General features: G+C 37.7%; 2 protein-coding genes across 7 annotated transcripts in view; one reads left to right on the forward strand and one right to left on the reverse strand.

Moving 5' to 3' along the window:
- RECQL5 (RecQ like helicase 5) overlaps positions 1 to 22,571 on the reverse strand; it is a 70,674-nt gene that overhangs the window by 31,664 nt on the left and 16,439 nt on the right. The window contains exon 9 of one of the 6 annotated variants that reach the window (XM_067463790.1): positions 6,273 to 6,291. The exons of 4 other annotated variants lie outside the window; for them this stretch is intronic. In XM_067463790.1, coding sequence (XP_067319891.1) covers positions 6,288 to 6,291 — 4 coding nt within the window. In that variant the 3' untranslated portion in view covers positions 6,273 to 6,287. Of the gene's footprint in view, positions 1 to 6,272; positions 6,292 to 20,367; positions 20,550 to 22,571 lie in introns of those variants that run through there. One more of the 6 variants, XM_067463789.1, reaches the window with a different exon arrangement.
- On the forward strand, positions 1,818 to 17,734 carry SMIM5 (small integral membrane protein 5). The gene is made up of 3 exons (XM_060764682.2): positions 1,818 to 1,981; positions 12,572 to 12,725; positions 16,508 to 17,734. Exons 2-3 carry the CDS (start codon positions 12,599 to 12,601, stop codon positions 16,621 to 16,623), a joined length of 243 nt encoding a protein of 80 aa, XP_060620665.2. The 5' UTR covers positions 1,818 to 1,981; positions 12,572 to 12,598; the 3' UTR covers positions 16,624 to 17,734.

Raw genomic sequence — 22,571 nt, forward strand, 5'->3', positions numbered from 1 at the left:
GCAATCTTTTGTTGAGAGGTGATTAGAAGTCCCTGATTGTTTCCTGTCTGTTGTTTTGCTGTTGTAATTTTAGAGTTTTTTAATACTGGTAGCCAGATCTGGTTCATTTTCATGGTTTCCTCCTTTCTGTTGAAATTGTCCACATGCTTGTGGATTTCAATGGCTTTTCTGTGTAATCTGACACGGTGGTTGTGAGAATGGTCCAGCATTTCTGTGTTCTCAAATAATATGCTGTGTCCAGGTTGGTTCATCAGGTGCTCTGCTATGGCTGACTTCTCTGGTTGGAGTAGTCTGCAGTGCCTTTCATGTTCCTTGATTTGAGTTTGGGCAATGCTGCGTTTGGTGGTCCCTATGTAGACTTGTCCACAGCTGCATGGTATACAGTAGACTCCTGCAGAAGTGAGAGGATCCCTATAGATAGTTTGTATGTTGCCTTTCCTCATCAGCTTCCCTATGCGGTCAGTGGTTCCCTTGATGTATGAAAGAACACTTTTTCTCTGGGTGGATCTTTGTCTTTACTCTATCTACAGACCCACCAAGAAAATCCAACAAATGCTTCATTCAGCAAAGGACCTACAACAACCCAGTAATTCCGGCCATGAAAGCCTTTGACAATACCATGTATACTGTTTTTCATGTTGTGAGCCGCCCTACATCCCCTTGGGGAAAGGGGGCGGGATATTATTATTATTATTATTATTATTATTATTAAATTTGCTAATTTGATTTGCTTATTTGGATTATGTGCTGCTTACTTGGTTAGAAGCGATCATTGCTCTGATCTGGAACAACTAGAACCGCATCCTGAAGGTTCTGACCTTTTGCTCACACCATAAGAACAACACTAAACTGTCTCTAAAATGTGATGTTCCCACAGGAGAAGGAAGAGTAAGAGAGAATACAATGACAGATATTCCGCTTTTGAAGAAAAATAGGAAAGAAGTGGACCCATCAACCTCTCAAGATTCCCTGGATGAGACCTGAGAGGCACCTTTGACTTCATCTCATTGGGGAGCATTATTTTATCTTTGGATACAGTTTTGAATATTTGTCAGCATAATTGGCATAGAAATTCCCTTTAAGTGATAACAGATTTTTAAAATCGAGTAATGTTATTTTCAAGGTTCAGAATAGGGATGAATTATCAAACAAAATTATTTTAGGTATATTCACTGTTACCAGATTAGTATGTTCCTAAAGACATAAAACTTTCCTTTTGAGAAAGGAAACAATACAGTTAAAAAAATTTTTTTTAAAAAAAACAGCCTTGTCCAGAAAGGCCCATTTTAAATAACATGGACATGAATATGGAAGTCACTGAAAAAGCTAAGGTTTCTCTGATCTCGACAAAAAAGACATTACTGAGAAAGACATCTGTACTCAAATGTTTCCACAAGCCCTGGAAGAATTTCAAATGTTCTCAGTTCTCTTAACATTCATTAACTTCGTCACAAATAGTGGATTCTTTCTCCAAACTTAATAAAGGATTTAGCAGCAACAAGGGAAGAAAAATCCAACCACACTGATAAATGGATGGAGAAATGGAACTTCTGTAACTTCTCAGACTTTATGAGAAATGTTTTAGTAAAGTGTGAAGAAACTGTGCTGCAATCCAAGAGTTACACAAGGAGCAACAAGTGTTGATTTCTGTGGCAAGCTCTGTGTTGGGGAGTCTGTACTGACAGCAAGGCTACCTCCTCCTTCGTGCACATGTAATATGAGACTTCACATCTCTAGGACTACTAACAACAAAAAAAGAGAGGGAGGAAGGGAAAGAGAGCGAGGGAGGGAGGGGAAAAAAGAGCAAGCAAGCATAGGAAGAGACAGCAATTGGCTGTCAGTAGCAGGGACAACAGGAGCACAGCAAGAAAAGAGATAGGCGACAGAGAGGGTCAGAAATGGGGAGAGAAGCCGACATGAAATGACTATGAAATGAAAACACCGAAGACAGCAAAACCACCAGTCCTCCAACACTTAATGGGTAAGGATGGCTTCTATCCATATTTGTCCTAATATTAGGGAAGTTGGTGCTCTTCAGTTTATCTTTGGGTCACTATTTCATTGAAAGTGTTACATGGGATGGCAGGGAAAAGTGTGTGAGTAGAACATCTTACATATAGGGGAGTGTGGCGTGGGGAGACAAAATTATTTGGGGGGGGGGGTTAAGTCAAATGAACAGACTTCAGTTTCAGGATGTTTACTTGTCTCTGACACTGCCCTCCCCATCCTCGAATTAGGCACTGAAAGATTTCCAAATCAGCAACACAGAAAGTAAAATTCCAGGAGCAGCAATTACAATTTATATGACTCTCCTAAATGATTCAGGTTAAAGGAATTTTGTATCATCTTTTAATTTACAGCATATTCATGGGAGAATTTCTTTCCAGGACCTCGTTACAGGGCATGATATTTTCTGCCTGTCTGCTAGATTTTGAAGGAATGTTATAGCAGTTGCCAAATTACATGGTGGTTGCTAACTTGTGTAGCATTATTTTACCCTAACAGCAATAATCTTTGCTTTCAGCAAAAGAGGCCAACTGCTTTCGTACACAAACCAGAGTCTGTCTCAGTTTTCTGGACTTTGTGCCAAACACATGAAATTCAACTTTTATATACACATACTCAGTTCTCCGGCAAACTAAGAATGTAACAACTGTAGAAATGTGGCCCAAGTTTCAATATAGTCCTTTATTAAATAATAAGTATTCCAATATCCCATGTCAGCATACCCCAGCTATCTGGCAACACTGGCCAGTGTAGCTTACCTCCATACATGTGCCCTGTTTATAACACATGACACAAGGAAAGAAACACTTGCCCTGGAAACAGGTGTTTTTTTGTTTTTTTTTTACTATTTCATCAGCAACAATGGCCTATTTAATTGATACATAAACCAAATCTGGTGCCCTCACTATAAGGCATACCATCAATCTATAAGCAATGTTCTTCTGCAATGAATATGGGTCAAAACAGGCGGGTTCCTACACAACAAGATGAACTGCTACACACACAAACACATATTAAAAGAGTAATCTAGACTTTGAGGAGCTTTTCAGTCACCCTGGAGATTCTGTAACACAGATTAATGTTGCTCCAACAACAACAAAATTTTTCAAAGAAAGACTTTGCCAAGAAGCTACAGAGGTAACATTTGGCAAGAAATTCCACTTGGACATGTTCAAACCAATCCTGGCTATCACTTAATATAGATAACTGTTGTTCCTCCTTGGATGTTTGTATGTGTACCATGCTAGGCCTGTTCACAATTAGCATTCTGTATTTTGAAATTGTTACACAACATTGAATGGCTTGATCTCATTTGTAATTGTAAAATAAAATAATAATGAATCTTTCTGTATTCAGGCTGACACACACTATTTGGGCTTTGATCTATAAAAGTTTAGGACATAGTCTTATATTGCCTGACCTCCTTTTAATCCAGTGGCATCCCACTTGGTGACTACGGTTCTACAGGGTTCTGTCCTGAGCCCAGTGCTATTCAATATCTTTATAATTAAGTTGGTTAACAGATAAGGGGACGAGGTTATTAAATCTGAGATGACACTAAATAGAGAGGGATAGTAAACACACTAGAGAACAAGATCCAAATCCAAAATTATCTTAGCAGATTAGAAAGCTGGGCCAAAACTAACAAAGTGAATTTCAACAGGGAGAAATGTACACTTAGGCAATAAAAATGAAATCCACAGACATAGGATATAAGGAATGAGTCCCACAGCTCATGATTGACATCTGAGATACATCACTATCTGAAGATTTCAAGAGACATATAGTGGATTCTTAAAGGCAAAAATAATTAAAGCTAGTCAGAGGTGAAGTGATCAACAACCAGCACATTATACTTTACTAACTTTGGAGAAATTTGCATTACTTATGTTTCCAAATCATTTTTAGAAACAGCCTCAGAGACCATAAAAGCAGATACAACCTTGATGATATATTTCTGGTCCTGATATACCTGAAACTGCATATCCAATACATCAGATAACATAGCTAGGCATCCACAGTGAAAACTGAGTGTAGAAATACTTCAGGTTAGTTATGTTTATTTATAGTGATTTAGCCTCAATTTTTTTCCACTTTGAAGGCTTATAAAAGTTAATTAACAGAATTGTTTAAAACTTGAGGAACAGCAAGCAATCTCATAGAACAGGTTAAAAGACTGAGAATCTACCACGGCTAACGAAGTTTCAGACTTGATACCAAGAAGCCTCCATGGACAACTCAACCCACAAGCACAAAAGAAAAGAGAATAGAAACTCTGACAAGTCCTCTATTCACTTGCAATGATGGAAAGGACAAAAGAAGGACCTCCACAAAGGATGTCAATATTTAGGTGCCTATAGAAGAAAGCCATGGGGAAGCAGATTCCTTTCAGGTCCTATTAATCTAATTTCTGGAAAAATAAAATATCACATCCAGCAATTAATCCCACACTGCCTCTATCTTTTTCAGATATATGTTTGATTACTTTGTCCATCTGCCTTGTAATGAAATGCTTTGTATCGAGTTGAAATTAAAACACAAACTCAGTCTCATTAACATACAAATAACACACTCCTCCAAAACTCTACAGCAGCCATGTGCAGATGTCAAAGACAATAGGTACTCACAAAGCATGATAGCTATATAGTGTAAATGGCCCAAGTTAATTTTTTTTACTTCCCAATGAATAGTATAATTTGCTTTTCAATATGTTCTGCATACATTTCAAATGTATTCATTTATTATTTGTTAGTGATAGACTGGGAATGACAAGTCCAAGATAACCCAGTAAGTCTTCTGGTTTGCAGGAGGCTTAGGGATGGTTCTCCTATTTTCCAGTCCAATATTCATAATAGTCCAGGTATGTGGCAGGATCTTTACTGCCACATAGCTTTCAATTCACGGAACAGACCATTTACTTAAACATTCCAAAGACAATTCCCTCAACATTTGCTGCTACTTGTCAAGGTATTCTTCTACTATGACACTTTTTTAATGATTTGTTACCAAAGGCAATTGCCCCAAGTTATGGCTACTACAGATATAGGACACTTTGAGGCTGGCATCCAGGTACTCATTTCTGTAAGGTATATTGTTTAGAGTTGCCTACAAGGGTAAAATAAAAAAAAACAACCCCAAAGAACCCACATTCTCCAACTGATTTATTTTTACCACTCCCTACTTCACATGACTGCACTGGTGGAAACTTTCAGGTTCTCTTTGAATTGGAGTGACTTTCAAATGACACAGATAATATATGTTCAGAAAAACCTGTTCTTCAAAGGTATTAGACTATTCCTACAGAAGGGCACAGGACTTAATTAGGTCGCCACTCCTTCTAAAAGAAGTCTAAATCCTAAGATTTCTGTTATAAAACAACTACATGGTATTGTTTGCTTATAGGGATCTGTTTCTCCTGTTAGCTGAATACTAAATAAGAAAAAGGCTAAATAAAAAGCAACACAGAAAAATATAACAGAAATACAGCCCAAAAGTTTCTGGCAAAAATAGCCTGAAGAGTTTGGCAGAAGTCTTATGCAGCAGCTACAGAGAAACACAATTTAAAACATATGTCTGGGAATAGGACAGAGTCCTGGCTTGTGTTAACCAGCTGTCATATAGTAAAGAGGCTTCTTAGTCTCCATAAAGCACAACTGCCAAAGAGCATTTGCTACAGGCAAAACAGTAGAGCAAGCTAGTATACTGTCCATTCATATCAGAAGCACACTGACTATGGAGAAACTAAGGGGACATCTACAGTGTATAATTAATGCAGTTTAAGACCACTTAAACTGCCATGACTCAATACTATGGAATTATGGGAGCTGTAGGTTGGTGAAGCACCAATACTCTTTGGTAGAGAAGGCTAAAGGCCTTGTAAAATTACAATTTCCATCACACCATAGAATTGAGCCTTGGCAACTAAAGCCAATCACTAATTCTATAGTGCTGATGCAGCCTCAAACACAGCAGTGACTTTCTTCTGCTTCTCACGTTTGGACTGTCCTTTTCCATGAATTCTATCAGCTATCTCTTGAATTTGTCCACCTGATGTCCTTCTGAAGGACACTTCTGAAGAATAGGATGAACTAAAAAGACACTCTGGGAAACAAGAAAAGCTACAGTAAAGTTTTTCATGGAACATAAGCTAGATTTGTGAGTTCCTCCTTCCAATTAGTTACTGTGGTAAGCAATGTTCAAGGCCTAGCCTTGAATCTCCAGTTTTCATGAGTCTTCTTCAAATGGGAGATGTGGGTGCTAATTCTCCAGCTTTAGTGGTCTCAACTGCAAGGAAAACGAAAGGGTTTTGTTCAAATCTCCAGCCCAGCTACTAGAGGAGGAGTTTGCAAAACTTCACTGATTTATAGCTGCAGCTTGCAAAGGCTGTATGGGAAGTATAATATTTAGTTAGTTGGCTTCTTCATTTTATCCTATGTTCCTTATCCTATATCTGTAAGTCACCATGATCTGGGAACAGTTCAGTTAGCGATGTTTTAATTTCAGAACAGGGATATATGGGGGGAGGAGGCAAGAGAGAAAGAGAAATGAGAATGACAAACTGTGGGCAACTGTGGTACATGCTTAATCCATAACATTCAGTGTCATTATCAGTCTCCCTAAGTCTCAGGTTTTGGTTAGGAAATCCTTGAATGGGTAATTCTACTAGTTTTTTTCTGGAAACAATGAAATCATGCATTTATTAATACATAAAGACATTCTGCATAAATAAGCTCTCTTCATTTCTCCAAATAGTTCTGGAGAACTTCTGTACAATGCCCAAACTGTTGCACTAGAAAGTTGTAATCAAGTCACATCCCTTCAATAGGCCTTATTATTATTTAATAATAATCCAGCTGGTCAGCCAATTCTGAACTCAGCACCAACAAAATGCATATGTAAAAGCTGAACAGTGTCCTTCCTGTCCACGTATCCATTGTTTTTTACTTAGGATTCAAAGGTTAAAAGATAAATCTATGTCACCCTACAGTAACATTTCCATGTTTTGTTCATATATTATGAATGACTGGACCATCAAAGTAAGATAAACTATGATGTCCCCCAACCAGCCATGGGTTCTAACTGTCATTAGCAACAACCTCTTAGAGATTTACAAAGAACCTGTGTCACTCACTTTTTGGCAGAATCATTCTCTGATCATGCAGTGACCAGTTCTCTCATCAAAAAATACTTTTTAAGCTGCTGCTGCTTCCTCAACATATCTATTGACTGGCCAGTTGGGAGTAGATCAGAATAGTGCTCAGCTACATTCGCACAGCAATGACATTTTATATAATAAAACTTTATTTATATTTTCCTCCAGGATCTCTCAGAGGATGCCTGTTATTCTGTGTCCACCAACAGGAACATAACTGGATGCTGTAGGGGATCTGCCACACCTTAGGATTAGAAGGGAGATGTGTTATAGTTCTGCCTAGGAAGAACTTCATAATATGTCTCTCGGCCATCTGCTTTGAACCTTGCATGGCTTATCTTACGTTGCTTGGCCAGTCGTTCAACAACTTCTCTCCTGGATTCTATACTGCATGAGCAGTTTTGTTTTGGCTTACTTCCATGTTTGTTATCACAACTGCACCATGCCCACAGATAAAAAGATAAATTTTACTGCAGTGGAAGCATGAGGGCTCACTCGGCATTCCCTTAGCAATAAAAAAAAGATTGAGACAGACTACAGAGGTTCTAAGAAAAATATTTTTCACATTCAGAAAATCTTATTAGGTGATCATGCCATAGAAATATATTAGGAAAAACCTAGAGAGGAGGTACAGATGAATGCTACTTAATGGGGATGCTTCTCTATAAAACCAATTATATAAAGGACATGCTATAGGCCTCTTTGATATTACTTGATATAATTTTTTACACAATGTGCTTGGAAGAAAAAACATGTTTTTAATTTGTCTGTGTTCTGCCTCTCCCAAGACAGCTTAAACTCTATTTCTTATAATCCATTTAAATTTATAACAAGAATAGTAGCTTAGTGGCAGAGTTAACATTTTGTCTGCGGGAAAACGCACAGCACAAAAACCTATGACAACTTTGACAATTAGTCTTCAACAATTGTTAGCCCTTCACATTTAAGGGTTTGCTTGTTCATGAATTTCATGAAAATATTCTCCATAGTAATTTCTATGTCCTCCTGTGCAACTATAATCTGCTTCTATCAGAAGCTGACCCTGGGGGATCTACATATTCCTAGAGAATACTTCTTTAGGAATACCTCTATAATCAACATCTGGCAAAAGGTGATCACTGAGTTCCACTGAAGGAGCTACAGAATTCTAGAAAGATATTTTCTCAGGTTAAAAGAAATGTTTTGTTGTTTGATTGACATTTTTTGCACTTTCACAGAGGTCTTGTGCCCCAAACTCCCACTAATGTGAAGGGCTGACTGTAGACAGGCCAATACCCTGGGCCCAATAAAAGGGAAATTGTTATGTTCCTAATGAATTCATGTACTACAAGAACAAACTATCCCTGAGACAAAGAAGCTGCTTCTTCTTTGAATGTGAACCGTGCCACAACCATCTTTTGAGATGTTTCGCTTTCTGCATAAATGCTAATTCTTCGCAACAGGATTCCATTTCACAGGTCCACAAATCCATGCCAGTTCGCAATGTGAAAGCCAGACCTTCAAAGAGCCATAGAGAGTGCCAAAGCCCCACCCACATAATGGGACTCTAATTATTTTCCTAAAAGACAGAAAATACTGGTGTTCTCATTCTAAATCTGGAAGCTATTTTATGGTTCTCCTCCCACCAAAAGTGGTAATTAAAAGTACAATAACAACAACGAAGAAGTATTTTGAAGCCTTCTTAATGTATTAATTTTAATCTTCACAAGTGTCTTGGTTATTACCTTCTGGGTAATCATGATTTGCATTCAGTTCACCAAGACCATGACAAACATTCTGTCCAAAGGATCATGCTGTCCAATGTGTTTTAAACTGGCACAATGACAGTATTGGAATATCAAGAAAAGTTACCAACTGAAATACACTGGCTAATCATGTCTGCTTGTTAAAAGTAGCTAATACCCCTAAAATATTGACATGTTTATTGTGCTATAGAAAATCTTCAGGAGCTTCCCCATGAGCCAACTTTCTTATCAAAAAGCCAAAGATTTGTTTAGGCACCCCTGAACACACTCAATTCCATTACATTTCAAAAGTTGAACAGGATCAGGGCTAGGCACTCTTTGGGCAGTTTGTTGTTGTCAGCTGCCACCAGCTGACTATGACTTATGGCAACCCTATGAATGAGAGACCTCAAAGTCACCCTGTCATCAACCACAAACTCAGGGCTATGGCTTCATGTATCCACCTACAATGCAGTCTTCCTCTTTTCTTACTGCCTTTCACCTTACCAAACATTGCTATATTTCCTAATAAGTCATTGGTAGATCATTAAAAAATACCTGGGATCTTCAAACAGGCCTAGAAATTAATTCTGGCAGTAATTCTAGACAGTCATTGCCAACCATAGTGGATGATAGTGGCTTGTAAAGATCAATAATAGGTAATTCTGTTCAATATTTTAGCATTCAGCTGCTGCCAGGACAGATGGATAAAAGCACACAGGTATACTGGTAAATATAACACAGTATCATAGAAATTTATTTGGCCCTCACTTGTTAAGCATAAGGAATGTGAGGTTTGTTTTTTCACCTTCAGAATAAATAGCTAAATTTAAGCGTTTATTACAGTAGGCTTACCAGAAGCAAAAGAACTATTCACTTTTCAATGTTTAAGACCATAGAATGTCGCTAAGTATCAGAAAGGTGTAATTTAGAAGTTTAGTGACTGGGGACTCCAGTGTGGAAATAGAAGCAAAGAGCAATTATGAGTCTGACCATCTATTAAAGGGAGGGTGGAGAACCCCATACAACATTGTTCTGAGAAGTAAAGTCTTAGGCTCACAAAATCATCACATTGCTTTCATGTACCACATGAAAGGAAAATTGTATGACATTCCTTCTTTGGAACACTTTCTGGGAAGAAAGTGTCTGCAATGCTGTCAGGATCCAGATGGAAGCAATTTTTAAAAGCATTTAACAACAGATAATGCCTTTTTAAAATTCACCTGCAATCCATCATCAACTGACAAGAATGGCATACCGGAAAAGCAAGTTTGCAACCATTACTACATTATACAATTGCACAGAAAAAATGCCAAGGTTGCTATGAGCTGTAATTAACTTCCAAAGGAACTGGAGTGCTATTTGGCTGGGCAGTGGCTTATCCAAAATGGAGAAGGATAGACTGATAAGAGAAGAGCCAAAGCTGGTTCTCTTGCGAATATGAGCTATTAACTTAATGGCTGGATTTTTCCATGTTCATTAAAAAGATGTTACACAAAGCATTATGCCTATTAGATATTCTTTTTTTATGGCACTGGATTACCTCTGCCTATAAAGTAGCATGAAAATGCAAGCATAAAAGTTCTTAGAGCCAAAAATAAAATGTCACTGATAAATAATATGGAATTGAGATTTGCAATTTATTAAGGCATTAGAGTTCCTTGGAAGATAATTAAATATCTCATAAAACAACAAATCTCAGGATTCTACAGGACAGAGATAAGACAGTGGCAATTACAGTAGTACTGAAGTGCTAAGTGCTATGCTTCTGGAGTGCAAAAGAGTCCTTTATCTGTGACAAGACAGTCAACTTAGCCTAACACCATGCTGGAAGACATGTGAACATGAACTTTTTAAAGAATTTCTTTAACAGTTCTCCTCATTTATACTACAGTACTTTACTAGGCGGGAGAAAAACAAGTTCAGAATGACACAGTTCCCCTTCCCAGCTGAATGGAAAAGCCATTCATTGGAACTGGATCATGATCCCTTTCTACTAAAACTGCACTTCCACAAATTGCCTCTGCTAACAGAAGCAACAGCTTTGAAACAAAAAAGTGCAAGTTCTTGCAGAGAATTCTAATTTTTCTACTGAAACCCTGCAGCATTTATTCTGTCCAGATAAAATGCATTATCCTTTAACTGTAGTTGCAATTAATATCATTCCTATATATAATGAGTCCTTTTGTGAACTAAAATCTTTCCTAACCAATGCAGTGGTACACTGTTTTTCACCAAACCCTGGAGGCCTAATTCTTTCAACAGGACTTTCTGCCCAACCCACAACCTCCTTATGCTGAAAGAATGTTAAGTTGCTGTGAAAAATTGGTTCAAGCGCTCCAAACTTTGCACAAACAAGTCAATTAACTGCTGCAATTAAGATGAGAAAATACACACACATCTCTGTATAGATGTGGCCTGAATACAGCAAAAACTATTTTCCACATTTTTGTTTTTCAGTCAATTTCCATCCAAAGGATAATAAAGAATGAGAAGAAAATAACTGTTCACACAAAATAGAACAATTAAATAAGCACTTAAATTAGAAATGCCTACTTTAAATCCCATTAGTTTCAATAGGTGAATGACTAAACATGATTAAGGTGTATCTACACTGCAGAATTAATGCAATTGGACATCGCTTTAACTACCATGCCTTGGTGGTAGGGAAGTATGAGGTTTGCAGTTTGGTGAGTCATCAGCACTCCTTGACAGAAAAGGCTAAAGACTTTGAAAACCTACAAATCTCAGGATCCCATAATGTGAAGCCATGGCAGTTAAAATAGTGTCAAACTGCTTTAATTCTCCAGTGTAGATGCACGCTGTGTCAGGATCCAACCTTCTGAAAATAAAATGCAATATATTTTTGAGCTGTAGTTTAAAATGCCCCTAAAAAGATGCTTGTCTTAATTCATAATAGTACCAGTAAGTGCTATTATTTACTGCTAGAACCTTGAGATCATGGCATGAAGAAGACGGAATCTAAGAAACTCTAGAACAAAAGTAAATCCATCTGTCTCAGTGGAATGAAACTTAGAACATAGAATGGTGTTCAGTATAGCACTTCATGCAGATGTGAGACAGACTTTTAAAAGTGCTAGCTTTCTACTGAGATAGGACAAGTCATCTCTGCTTGACTAGACACCTAGCTGGTTACTTCCTTAATGGAAGATTCAAAAGAATCTTCTCATTTAGTTATGAGCCAGCTTTACATCTCAGGGTGCTGCCAATGTAGAAGACACACGGTTTATTTACACTGGCTTGTACATGGGAGTATTCGATGTAAACAATGTATTTAAATTAAAAAAAGTATTTATTATATTTTGTACAGTTAAAAAAAGAATTTTCAGGCCAGTGAGGTATAGTGGTTTGAGCATTGGACTACAACACTGGAGATCAGGGTTGGAATCCCTGCTCAGCCATGGAAACCCACAGTGATTCTGGCCACGAAAACGTTCGACAATAGCTTTTGCTGGGTTTGAATGTACATTACATGTGTATCATCTAATAAGCCTCCTCCAGAGGAGCGGCATGTGACTGGAATCCAAGGGCAGAGCCCCGATAAACTTGTTTTGCTGGTGAGCTAGACTTAACAACAAAGAAAACTGCTGTTTGGTGTTCATAAAGTGAGGCTAACAGCAATACTCTAGCATATATTCTTCTTACTTCTCACTCTTTTGTGTCCCAGTGTCACAAACGTGGGCTGATCCAGACAATGTCTTACAAAGACTTTCAGAATGAACTCTATGCTATTGGTAACAAGCTATGGCTCAAACTCCAGAGACTACCCAAGGCTGAACCAGTTGAAATTGTGTCCTTTTCTGTCATTATCTTATTCATTGGTAAGTACATTTTTTCTATATGTTTGCAACTAACTAGACTTATCAGATGGGCCTACTCTGTTTTGCAAATCAACAATAAGCTCTTTGGGAGCTCTGCTATTTCTTTTGTTCTCTCAAGAATATTAACATGATTAAAGTGTATTTGTACAAAACATACTATTCAATACAGATTTATACTGGTAAAATCTACCTCATGATTATGTAAGCACTCTATACTTGTGAATGTAGCAAGAGGAACTACTCAAAATTTTATCAGCTGAATGGCATGGGAGATCTCCATATTTATGAAAATAGAAATCTAAATTACAATGTTGTGGTGTTGGTGGCGTTTATATTTATTTCTATCCCATTTTCTCCCCAGCTTGGGACTCAAAGCAATTTACAACAAATTTAAAATTGAACCATTAAAAATTCTCAAGATACTAATGTTAAAATGAGATCAAACAATCAAAAATTTAAGACCAGATTAAAGCATATATAATTAAAATGCAAACATGCCCCAGCACAACAATTAGCAAAACACAGCACATTATGCAGTCAGTCTATCAAATGCCTGTCTAAACAGAAAAGACTTTATTTATCTGCCAAAAGAAAGTAAGGAGAGTGCCAGTTTAATTTCTCTGGGAAGGGAGTTCCAGAGCCAGGGGCAATAACTGATAAAGCCATCTCCCACGGTCCTACCATATGTACTTTGGAGAATGGAGAGGGGAGGAAGAGACTAGGAGTATCTCCATCCTGTCTGAATTACGGTTCAATTTGTTTGCCCTTATCCAGTCCAGTACTGATGATAGGGACTGGTTTAAGACCCAAACAGCTTCCTTGGTTTATAGTAGAAAGATTGTACGCCCTCTAAAGATAGAGTTGGATAGACCAAGACTCTGAACCCCACATTTCCAACCAACCTCCCCCAGTGATTTCATATATATGTTAAATAGCATGGTGAATAAAACTAAACTCTGGGGGACAATGGTCAGGGAGTCAAACATTCTCGGTTTGCCCCTCCATCAAGGAAAAATAGTGCGAAGTCCCATCCCAGCAAGGTGACCCTTAGTGATACCATGGTACTGAAAGCTACCGAGAGGTTCATCCGAACCAAGGACAAACTCCCCCATCTAGCCTCCAGGGTAGGTCATCCACCAAGGCAACCTAAGCCATTTCTGTCCAATCACCAGGATCAAAATTAGTTTGAAATATACCTTGAATATGTTTTTCATCCACAAATCCCGGTCAGCTGGGAGGCCACTAAATACTCCAGAACCTTGTCTAAAAAACTGAGTGTTAGAGACTGGCCAAGAACAATCCGGAATGGTGAGATTTGAGGATGGCTTAGAAGTTTGAATCTGGCCCAAGTAAGAGTGTATCTTAAAAAAATTATCTGTAAAGTATTAGGCACGTTATTCTTAGTAAACTGTCCTGTCATCTGGATTGCCCTGACCACTTGAAACAGCTCTCTTGGCCAGCTTCCTGCATACATAATAGATCCAGAGAAGAAACTTTGTCTTTGCTGCTGGTATTGCTCCAGAGTTAGCCCCCAGATATGTTTTACCCTGTATTCAATCAGATGTGCTCTGAGTTTTCTGCCAATGTCACACTAGTTGTTTTCTCACATCACCATCACCTCCCTGGAAAAATAGGAGTCCATTTTGGCTCTGCTCTATGAGAGGGGATATCCTAGAACAGTGTTTCTCAAACTCTGCTCCTCCGGGTGTTTTGGACTTCAGCTCCCAGAGATCCTAGCCATCTTACCAGCTGTTAGGAATTGTGGGAGCTGAAGTCCAAAACATCTGGAAGAGCAGTTTGAGAAACAATGCCCTAGCAAGATCATGTCCACCATACTAACCATTTCTGCATGCCAGTCAGAACTTTTACAAAATTACCTATCAAGACAGCAGGAGACTCCACAACAGCCACCAGAAATCCATCTGGATTTATAAGATCCTGGGGTGGACCATCTTAATAGGTACTCCACCACTGAATCTTAGCAAGTCTAAACCCCAGCAGATGGTGATCAGCCCATAACCATACAGCTCTAGATAATGTAGTTCCTATACACCCACATCATATTTGCTACACTCACTACAAAAAACAAGGAAAAGAGTGTCTCCAGGAGCATGCGTAGGGCAGATATCTCTTGGGACAAATCAATTGTTTTCATGGCAGACATTAATTCCTGAACTCCTGCTGAGAGGATACTCAGCATGAATGTTGAAACACCCCCACAATAGAAGCCAAGAGGATTCTACCATCAACCACAAGATTTCCAGCAGCAGGGTGTTGAGCAGCAGAGTAGGCGGTACACCAACAGAGTGCTTAATCTGTCGCACATACCTAGCTTCAGGCAAACACACTCAAACTATAGGATAGGGCACCTGGTCAGGCGGATGGAATTTTCTAACTCATCCCTATTCACTGCCATCATTTTCCCAACCCTGTAGGCTGTATACAGTTCCCTAGATCCCCTTTTGCAGCTCTCAGGAACTCCTGAGATGCCATGACAATTTTCACCATGTTGGGAGGAAACCAGAAGGCAAAACAATTCTTGTGATTTTTAAAAATTCACATAAAAATGTCTCATAGTGGCCGAGAAAGCCCACCTCCCCCCCTCCCCCAATCGGTAAAGGTCATGGAAGGCACTTCTGAGCAATTACAGAGGGTATGTAGTCCACTAAGGACTCCATGGGGAACAAATGCATCCTGTAGATCAGGGCTTCTTAAACATTTTCCACCCGAGACCCTTTTCTGCCTGATATATATAGGTGTATAAAACAGGTATAAAAATATACATTTACTACTAATAAATCAGCACTTGCAACTCTTGATAAACAGGCTGATTTTCCTATTTATGAAGTATAGCTGAAGCATATTCTGCAGAATCCACTGTAAACACTGCATAATGTTGCTAACAGATTCATGTAAATGTCTAAAATAGCCACTAGGCTTTTTGCAATCCCAACACTGAGCTAAAAGGATCCCATTTAGGGTCAGGATCCACAGTTTAAAAAACAGTGCTCTAGACTTCCACAGTTGCCCACAACAGCCCTAAAAGGACCTCTTTTCCTCAACCTTTTCTACATCTTTTCAATGCCAAGTCTTATTCATCCAGTTATGCTGTCTAATTTATGGGTCCTAATGAATCTGGTGGTCCTTTCCTTTACCACATCTTCCTTCTTGCTTTTGCTGGATGCATTAACACTGATCCTGATAATTAATCATGTATACCTTCTGAAATTTCTCTTGCCACAATCCCTATGGCATGCAGACCAAAGTAGGCAAGTTAATGTTTTTCTAGGAGCAAGAAATTAGGCAACTAAAAACAGATAATCTTTGCACCATAATTTGGTCACATGTACTCTGCAGTTCTTGCATGGCCCACCAATAATACTGCATTACTAATTTCAAAAGAAAGGAAATATATTTAAAAGCTACAAACAACCATGCTTTGAAATATAATTGTTTAATGATTAGTTGTTCTATGTTTTACATGTATATAGATAGATAATTTCATTTGATTAGTACAATGCTCATATTATTCCATATTATGTTTATTGCTGTAATGTTTTGGTTTATGCCAGGCATTGAATATTTGCCTTTGTATGTGTAAATTGCCCTGAGTCCCCCAGGGGAGATAGGATGGCCTAAAAATAAATATTATTATTACTATTCTTATTCTTATTATTATTATATGTCCCTTTTCTGTTAATATATTCAAGACACAGCTTTGCTTCGCCTTCTACTTAGCATTTCCAAAAGCTAATTTGCTTTCCTTTTACTTTATATGTCAGCTGTAGTACTTTTGATGATCATCATTGCATGCAGTTGTTGCTGTGGCCAGTGCTGCAGTGGAAGCCCTAAGAAAAAGAGCAGGAAGATTCAGGTTCGACCAGCGGTCCACACATAAGAAATGATTGCAGAACATATGAGGAAAGAGTATGCAACCATGCTCAGTCCTGGCAGAGGAACGGCCTCATGTATTAGAGTGGAGAACATGACAGACTGAAAGCACCAAGCAAAGAAAAAGGTGGAAGAATAGGAGATTAAACTTCAAGCGGACTATGGTCTTATGCAATGGCCATCATAGGATACTGATAAAGTCAGGGAGTTCATAGAATTTTTTCTATTTTTTTCCTATTACAAACAGTAGTGGTGCTATCAAGATACTAAGATGAGAGTGACACACTTGGCTGCAACAGAAAATGAAAAAACAAAACAGCAAATAATGTCCCAAAGAAATTTTCATGGATTAAAGCAAGTTCTGCTTCTTGACAAAGGAGAGTTCCAGAGAGATACAGAGTACGAGAACTACCCAATGAACTCCAAACTACGTGCAAATGTTCAGCAGAACAAATTACAATATGAGCAGTGTTTGATCTGGCTGCTCTACTGTCCACAGCCAAGAGAACTAAATCATATGTCTGACCAAATAATTCATTCAGGAGAAAAGATAATGCAGCCTTGCAGCTGACACATGATCTTAGAGACTGCAAAAGAAAAACAGGAGCAATCCTCTTTCCTTTACTAAGAATAATGCCAAAGAAAACTAACATACCTATTTGCAATTGTCATTGCTTATCCAAGGAGGTAGGAGAAAGTATATTGAAAGCTGTAATGTTATATTGTTCTATGTGCCTGATTTAAAGTGAGTATCTTCCTCTTTCCTTTTCCTTGTAAAGAAAGGAAATATAGTGTGTTCTTACCCCAGGCACAGAATTATTTTACTTGCATGTTACAAACCAGTTTTAGTCCAAGAAATAGGGGGAAATGAGCCACATTGTCCACTTGCATATTTCAAATTTACAAGCCAAGTACATTTTCAAGGGGGGGGGGGGGAGATGTAACACATAGTTTATATTGAACTGCTGCCAATTGTAAGGCCACTGAGTCCCCTTTAGGATGAGAAGAGTGGGATATAAATATAGTAAATAAATACATACATACATACATACATACATACATACATAATTGTAACACCATATTTAAGGCAGTTTGAACAAGAGGACTCCACCCCCCCCCCCCCAAAAAAAACAAAGACACCCTTTCATTTCAGATCCTCTTATTGGTTACCCATAAAAGGGATACCAAATGCACCATTCCTTGTGGCCTGTAGTTTAAAGTATATTTAGCCACAGTAAGATGCCAAATTACAGTGAGGGCTGTGTTAATTCAAGAAATGTGTGCAGCAGCTGGCCGATGGCATTATAACAACTGGTAAAGCAAAAGTACAGCCAAGAATGAGCTTCTCAGTTAGGTTTACAACTAAAAAGAAAGGCTGTCTGTATATTTGGCTTCTTCTTCTGGGAACCTCAAACAGACTTACACATGTGCAAGGCCGTGGCACATGTAATGGAGCTTGGCATGTGTAAATGGAAACAGAAAAGGTGGAGAATGGGAATACAGTCAAAATCTAATGAATTAAATGCACTGGTGACATAATGAAAGGATTAACAAGGTAATCAGTAATTAAGCATATCTACAAGCCTTCCCATCTGTATTAGTTTAGAATGTCAAAATTATACTGTACTGCAAAAAGGAAAAATAATCCATTAAAACAGCTACATACCACAAGCAAATAACTGAGAATTATCCATAGAAGGTCATTTGACATTTCTCAGTCCAAATAATATTCCTTTATTTGTAATTTCCTTTTTTTAAGTGATGCATTTAACCAGGTCAACCCTGTTATATAAGAATCTGAGGGATTAGTAACCAAAGAGCAATGGTACACAAAAGGACAGAATGAAAAGAAAAACCTACAAAGCAACACCATAAAAGAATTCTTATTTTACAGCCATCTTACTAAAGTAGCATGATGTCTAACGACCACTAATGCTTTTTCAGCAGTAGAAGCAACTGAAGCCTTCTCCTTCTTCATTATTCTTTAAAAGCTACAAGAATAAGAGGTTCTTGTCAGTTTTATGTTTCATTATTTCCTCTTTCTGCCATCATGACAAGGGACCACACTGGCCAGATGCAGTAATTGACAAAAGTTGCCCATTTCCCAGAAAGATTTTGCAAAACCGAAGTGTCTAGATATCATTGCACAAACATTTTGGCAACTACAACATTAACACAGAAAGTTGGCTCAAAGAAGCATAGATACTGCTAACAATCAGAGAGTGAGAAAATGGTACAACAAGCAGTATTGTATAAATTTAGTGTCAGCTATACTGCGAACAGTAGGTATTAAAGCTCTTCCCCCATCAACGAGTAACAGCAACTGAAACAATGGAGGACATAATACGTGTAGTATTATTAATTATAATCATCTTTGTGCAAATATTTGCAAAGATATGTTTTAGGACGACTTTTATATAAGTAATCATATTACGTCAGTAAAGAACATTACAATTGAGCAATAATTTATAGAATATCACAGTACAGTAGAGTCTCGCTTATCCAACCTTTGCTCATCCAACATTCTGTATTATCCAAAGCAATCTGCCTCCTGCCTGAATTCACAGCTGTATCAATACATTGCAATGTTTTGGTGCTAAATTCGTAAATACGGTAATTACTACATGTTGAACTGCTTTTTCTGTCAATTTGTTGTAAAACATGATGTTTTAGTGCTTAATTTGTAATATCATAATGTAATTTGACGTTTAATAGGCTTTTCCTTAATCCCTCCTTATTATCCAACATTTTCGCTTATCCAACGTTCTGCTGGCCCATTTATGTTGGATAAGCGAGACTTTACTGTATGTGTGACTGTTCTTAACAAACAGCACTTTGGCCTTATTCACAAAAGTTCTGATAAGATTTGTAAGAAATTATCACACAGAAGGACTGGATGTCAAATCTTGTTATTTTCATAATCTCACAAATGCCTAGTGGTAAGCTTTGGATTTTCAAGAGGAAAAATATCATAGATATTCTGGTACAATGATTTAACATAGAAAACCATTTTTATTACATACTTGATGTCTGAGCTTCACAACTTTTTGACCCATTAAGCTGACTGCAGCCCCCCAATAAAAGACTACATGACTAATGTACTTATAGAAATGTGAGTACTAGACTTCTGATACAGCTCTATATATTTCTGGGTGTTTGGCTTCCTCTGGCTTTTGGCTTCCTCTAGTTTCTGCTCTCCCAGACAGACTGGAAAAACAAACTGATCAAGGCCTAGATGAACTGCTTCTCTGTGTTCCCCTTGCTGGGACACTTCTTACTCAGGCCTACACTAAAACAAACAATGAACTTGTTCATTGATCCTTACTGTTTGCCCTATATGCATACATGGGTTTGTTTGTTTAGTTAAAAATCTTTGCAGACTGATTAAGACATACCAGTTTATTTATTCTGGGTGTGTCTATTTCAAGAGTTACTGCCTTCTGGGGAAGGGTTGGTACAGAAAAGGAGAACCAGCAATTATACAACGACAACCAATAGTAATTTAATTTCAAACTCAGCTGTTTCTTTAAATATGCACAGCCAGAACATATCTCAGGGCAAAGGGGCAACATGGCACAATGATAAAACTAAGCTTTGGATCAGACAGTGTGTTTCTGTTTGTTCAATAAGGAACATTAAAGAGACATTTTGTATCCTGAATTTTAAGACATGTATTCAATCCTTGTCATTGGAAGTATCCATGGTATTTGCAATAGCAAGCAAACCAGTATTTTCAGGTGACCAATGGAAAAAGAAGGTATTCTTTAACCCTGCCTTCTCATGTCAAGTAAGCAATATTCCATCAAAATCCTGATGAGCAGAGATGGTGGGGAGGCAGTATCATTTACATTTAGTAAAATCTATTTAAATAAAGCATTAGGTATGATATAACAAAGTGTCATTTCCTAAAATCTTTAAAGTAGTCAGCTGAGCCTGCAAATTAAAGGGAAAGAGAAATGTGAGTATTGGCACTGGTTATTATACATTGTTTCCTCTGCTTACTTTAAAATATTCTTATAGGACATTTGTTAATCTAGCGCAGAGTGCACAAGTTGTGGTTTTCAAGGTGTTTGGGACTCCAAATACCCAGCTTGTCCAGTGGTCAGGAATTCTGGGAACTACAGTTCAAAACACCTGGAGGGCAACAAGCAGTGCAAGCCTGCTCTAGAAAGCCCACTGCTTATGAAATCACTCAGCTGCATTTTTAAAAAGAAGCTAATACAATGAAATGCCCAATAATCAATTACTCTAATGTACAATTCCTTAAAAGTTATAAGGAATGTACAGAGCTCTCCCTTGGAAGAGGCAAAACTTCCAAATATAAATACAAAATATCTGCGAAAGAGGAAGAGAAAATTTGAAAAGCAAAAAAGACAAGTAATACAAAGTATAGGAACACAAGTAAAACATACAATTTAATATACTGTAAAGTGACATAATCTTCAACTGCCATTTCTAAAATGTAGATTGCAGATTTTCTTTTAAAGAAATCATTAATGCTTATTGGACCTGTTAATTATCTCCAATATAAAGTCTAAAGTAGCCACCACAACCTAATTGCCTATGAATTTCCACTTAATATAATGTTTAGTTGTTGCCCAGGCTTGAAATATATTACTCAGAGAGTGATAAATTACTCATTGCAGTCATGGTACAAAAGCAGTGATAGTTTTCTGAAGGATCCCTTCAAGAAACAATGAGGTTTTGAATGAACACAAGGCTACAGATGGCAGTCAGTGGATTATTCGGACAAACAGAAATCTCATCACAATGAAGGGATTTTAGGATTCTGAAACAGAATCATTAGTGCAATTCAAACTATATGCAAGTGATGCCCTTTGAGATACTTTAGAAATACTGATTTTATGTATACACTGACACTTGCTTTAACCTTTTGTGGGATACTTAGAAATAAATTACAGTAAGGTTCACTAAAAATGCCAGATCAGGATGTTTAAAAGAACACAAAGTACCTAAAATTACTTAGAAAAAAGACTAAAAATTAAAGGACAATGTAATGCTATAGCAGACGTCTGTGCCTGGGCCACATTTAAAATACTATACACAGTTTTGTCCCATCACAACAGCGATAACAGCAGGAGAACAAGGATGACAAAAATGATCAGGAAATTGGAATAAGGATAAAGAACCTACAGCGGGCAACCATCTTTTTTCCTTCTATGATCAGTGAGGTTTTAAGAATGCCTTCAATAGATCTAATGGACATTTTTTTAAAAAAAAAACATGCTGTGGTGGCAAGGAACTGTTGCTTGGTTTCCATCCTGCTTGCTTAGAACAATTCAGCCCTTCAGACAAAGGAAATCTTGTATCCATTGGCTGGAAAAAAGATAGGAGTGAGGCCTCAGGTTCCTCAGTCTCACTTTAAGAATAAATGCTGAACCAAATAAGGCCTTCAGTTTAGATGGGAAAAGTCTTAAGGATGCAAGAGCAAGACTCAGATCACAATGTAGGTGACTTCGGTATAGCTATATATAAGGTCGTACTGCAAGGAAAAATCTAAAACAAATGTTATAGCATGTTTATAAAAAGCCTGATACAACAAAGAATGATGTTGACTGAACAAGCAGAAGATTTTCTTTCACTACACGACAGATAATCAAATAAAAGTGACTGCTGGTCAATCTGGAGGAAAAATTCCTTAAAAGTGAACATGAAAAGTATATGGAACCCATTGCTGCAGAACAAGGCAAGCACACTTTTTCAGAAAGCTTCAAAAGAGAGGTCAAAATAAAATCCAAAAACATATACCTATATGACTGAAACAGAAAAAAACAACCAGTATTCAGATACTGAAGTTGGGGGGTTGGCCATTTCTATTATACTCTAACTACAATATTTCTAAGATTAATGCTTAATTCAAGTAACAACTAAGTATTTAAAATCTTTGTTATTTAGATATTTCAAAACTACATACACATACGAGCACGCGCGGAC

Source organism: Anolis sagrei, chromosome 2 (assembly GCF_037176765.1).
Source record: "Anolis sagrei isolate rAnoSag1 chromosome 2, rAnoSag1.mat, whole genome shotgun sequence".
NCBI lineage: Eukaryota > Metazoa > Chordata > Lepidosauria > Squamata > Dactyloidae > Anolis > Anolis sagrei.

What these genes read in the sequence shown, in the direction of transcription:
- SMIM5 (XM_060764682.2), top strand. Translation starts at nt 12,599, where the DNA reads ATGTCTTACAAAGACTTTCAGAATGAACTCTATGCTATTGGTAACAAG. An exon ending in TGTCATTATCTTATTCATTG is followed by an intron (nt 12,726 to 16,507) that starts GTAAGTACATTT and finishes TTTATATGTCAG; the next exon opens with CTGTAGTACTTTTGATGATC.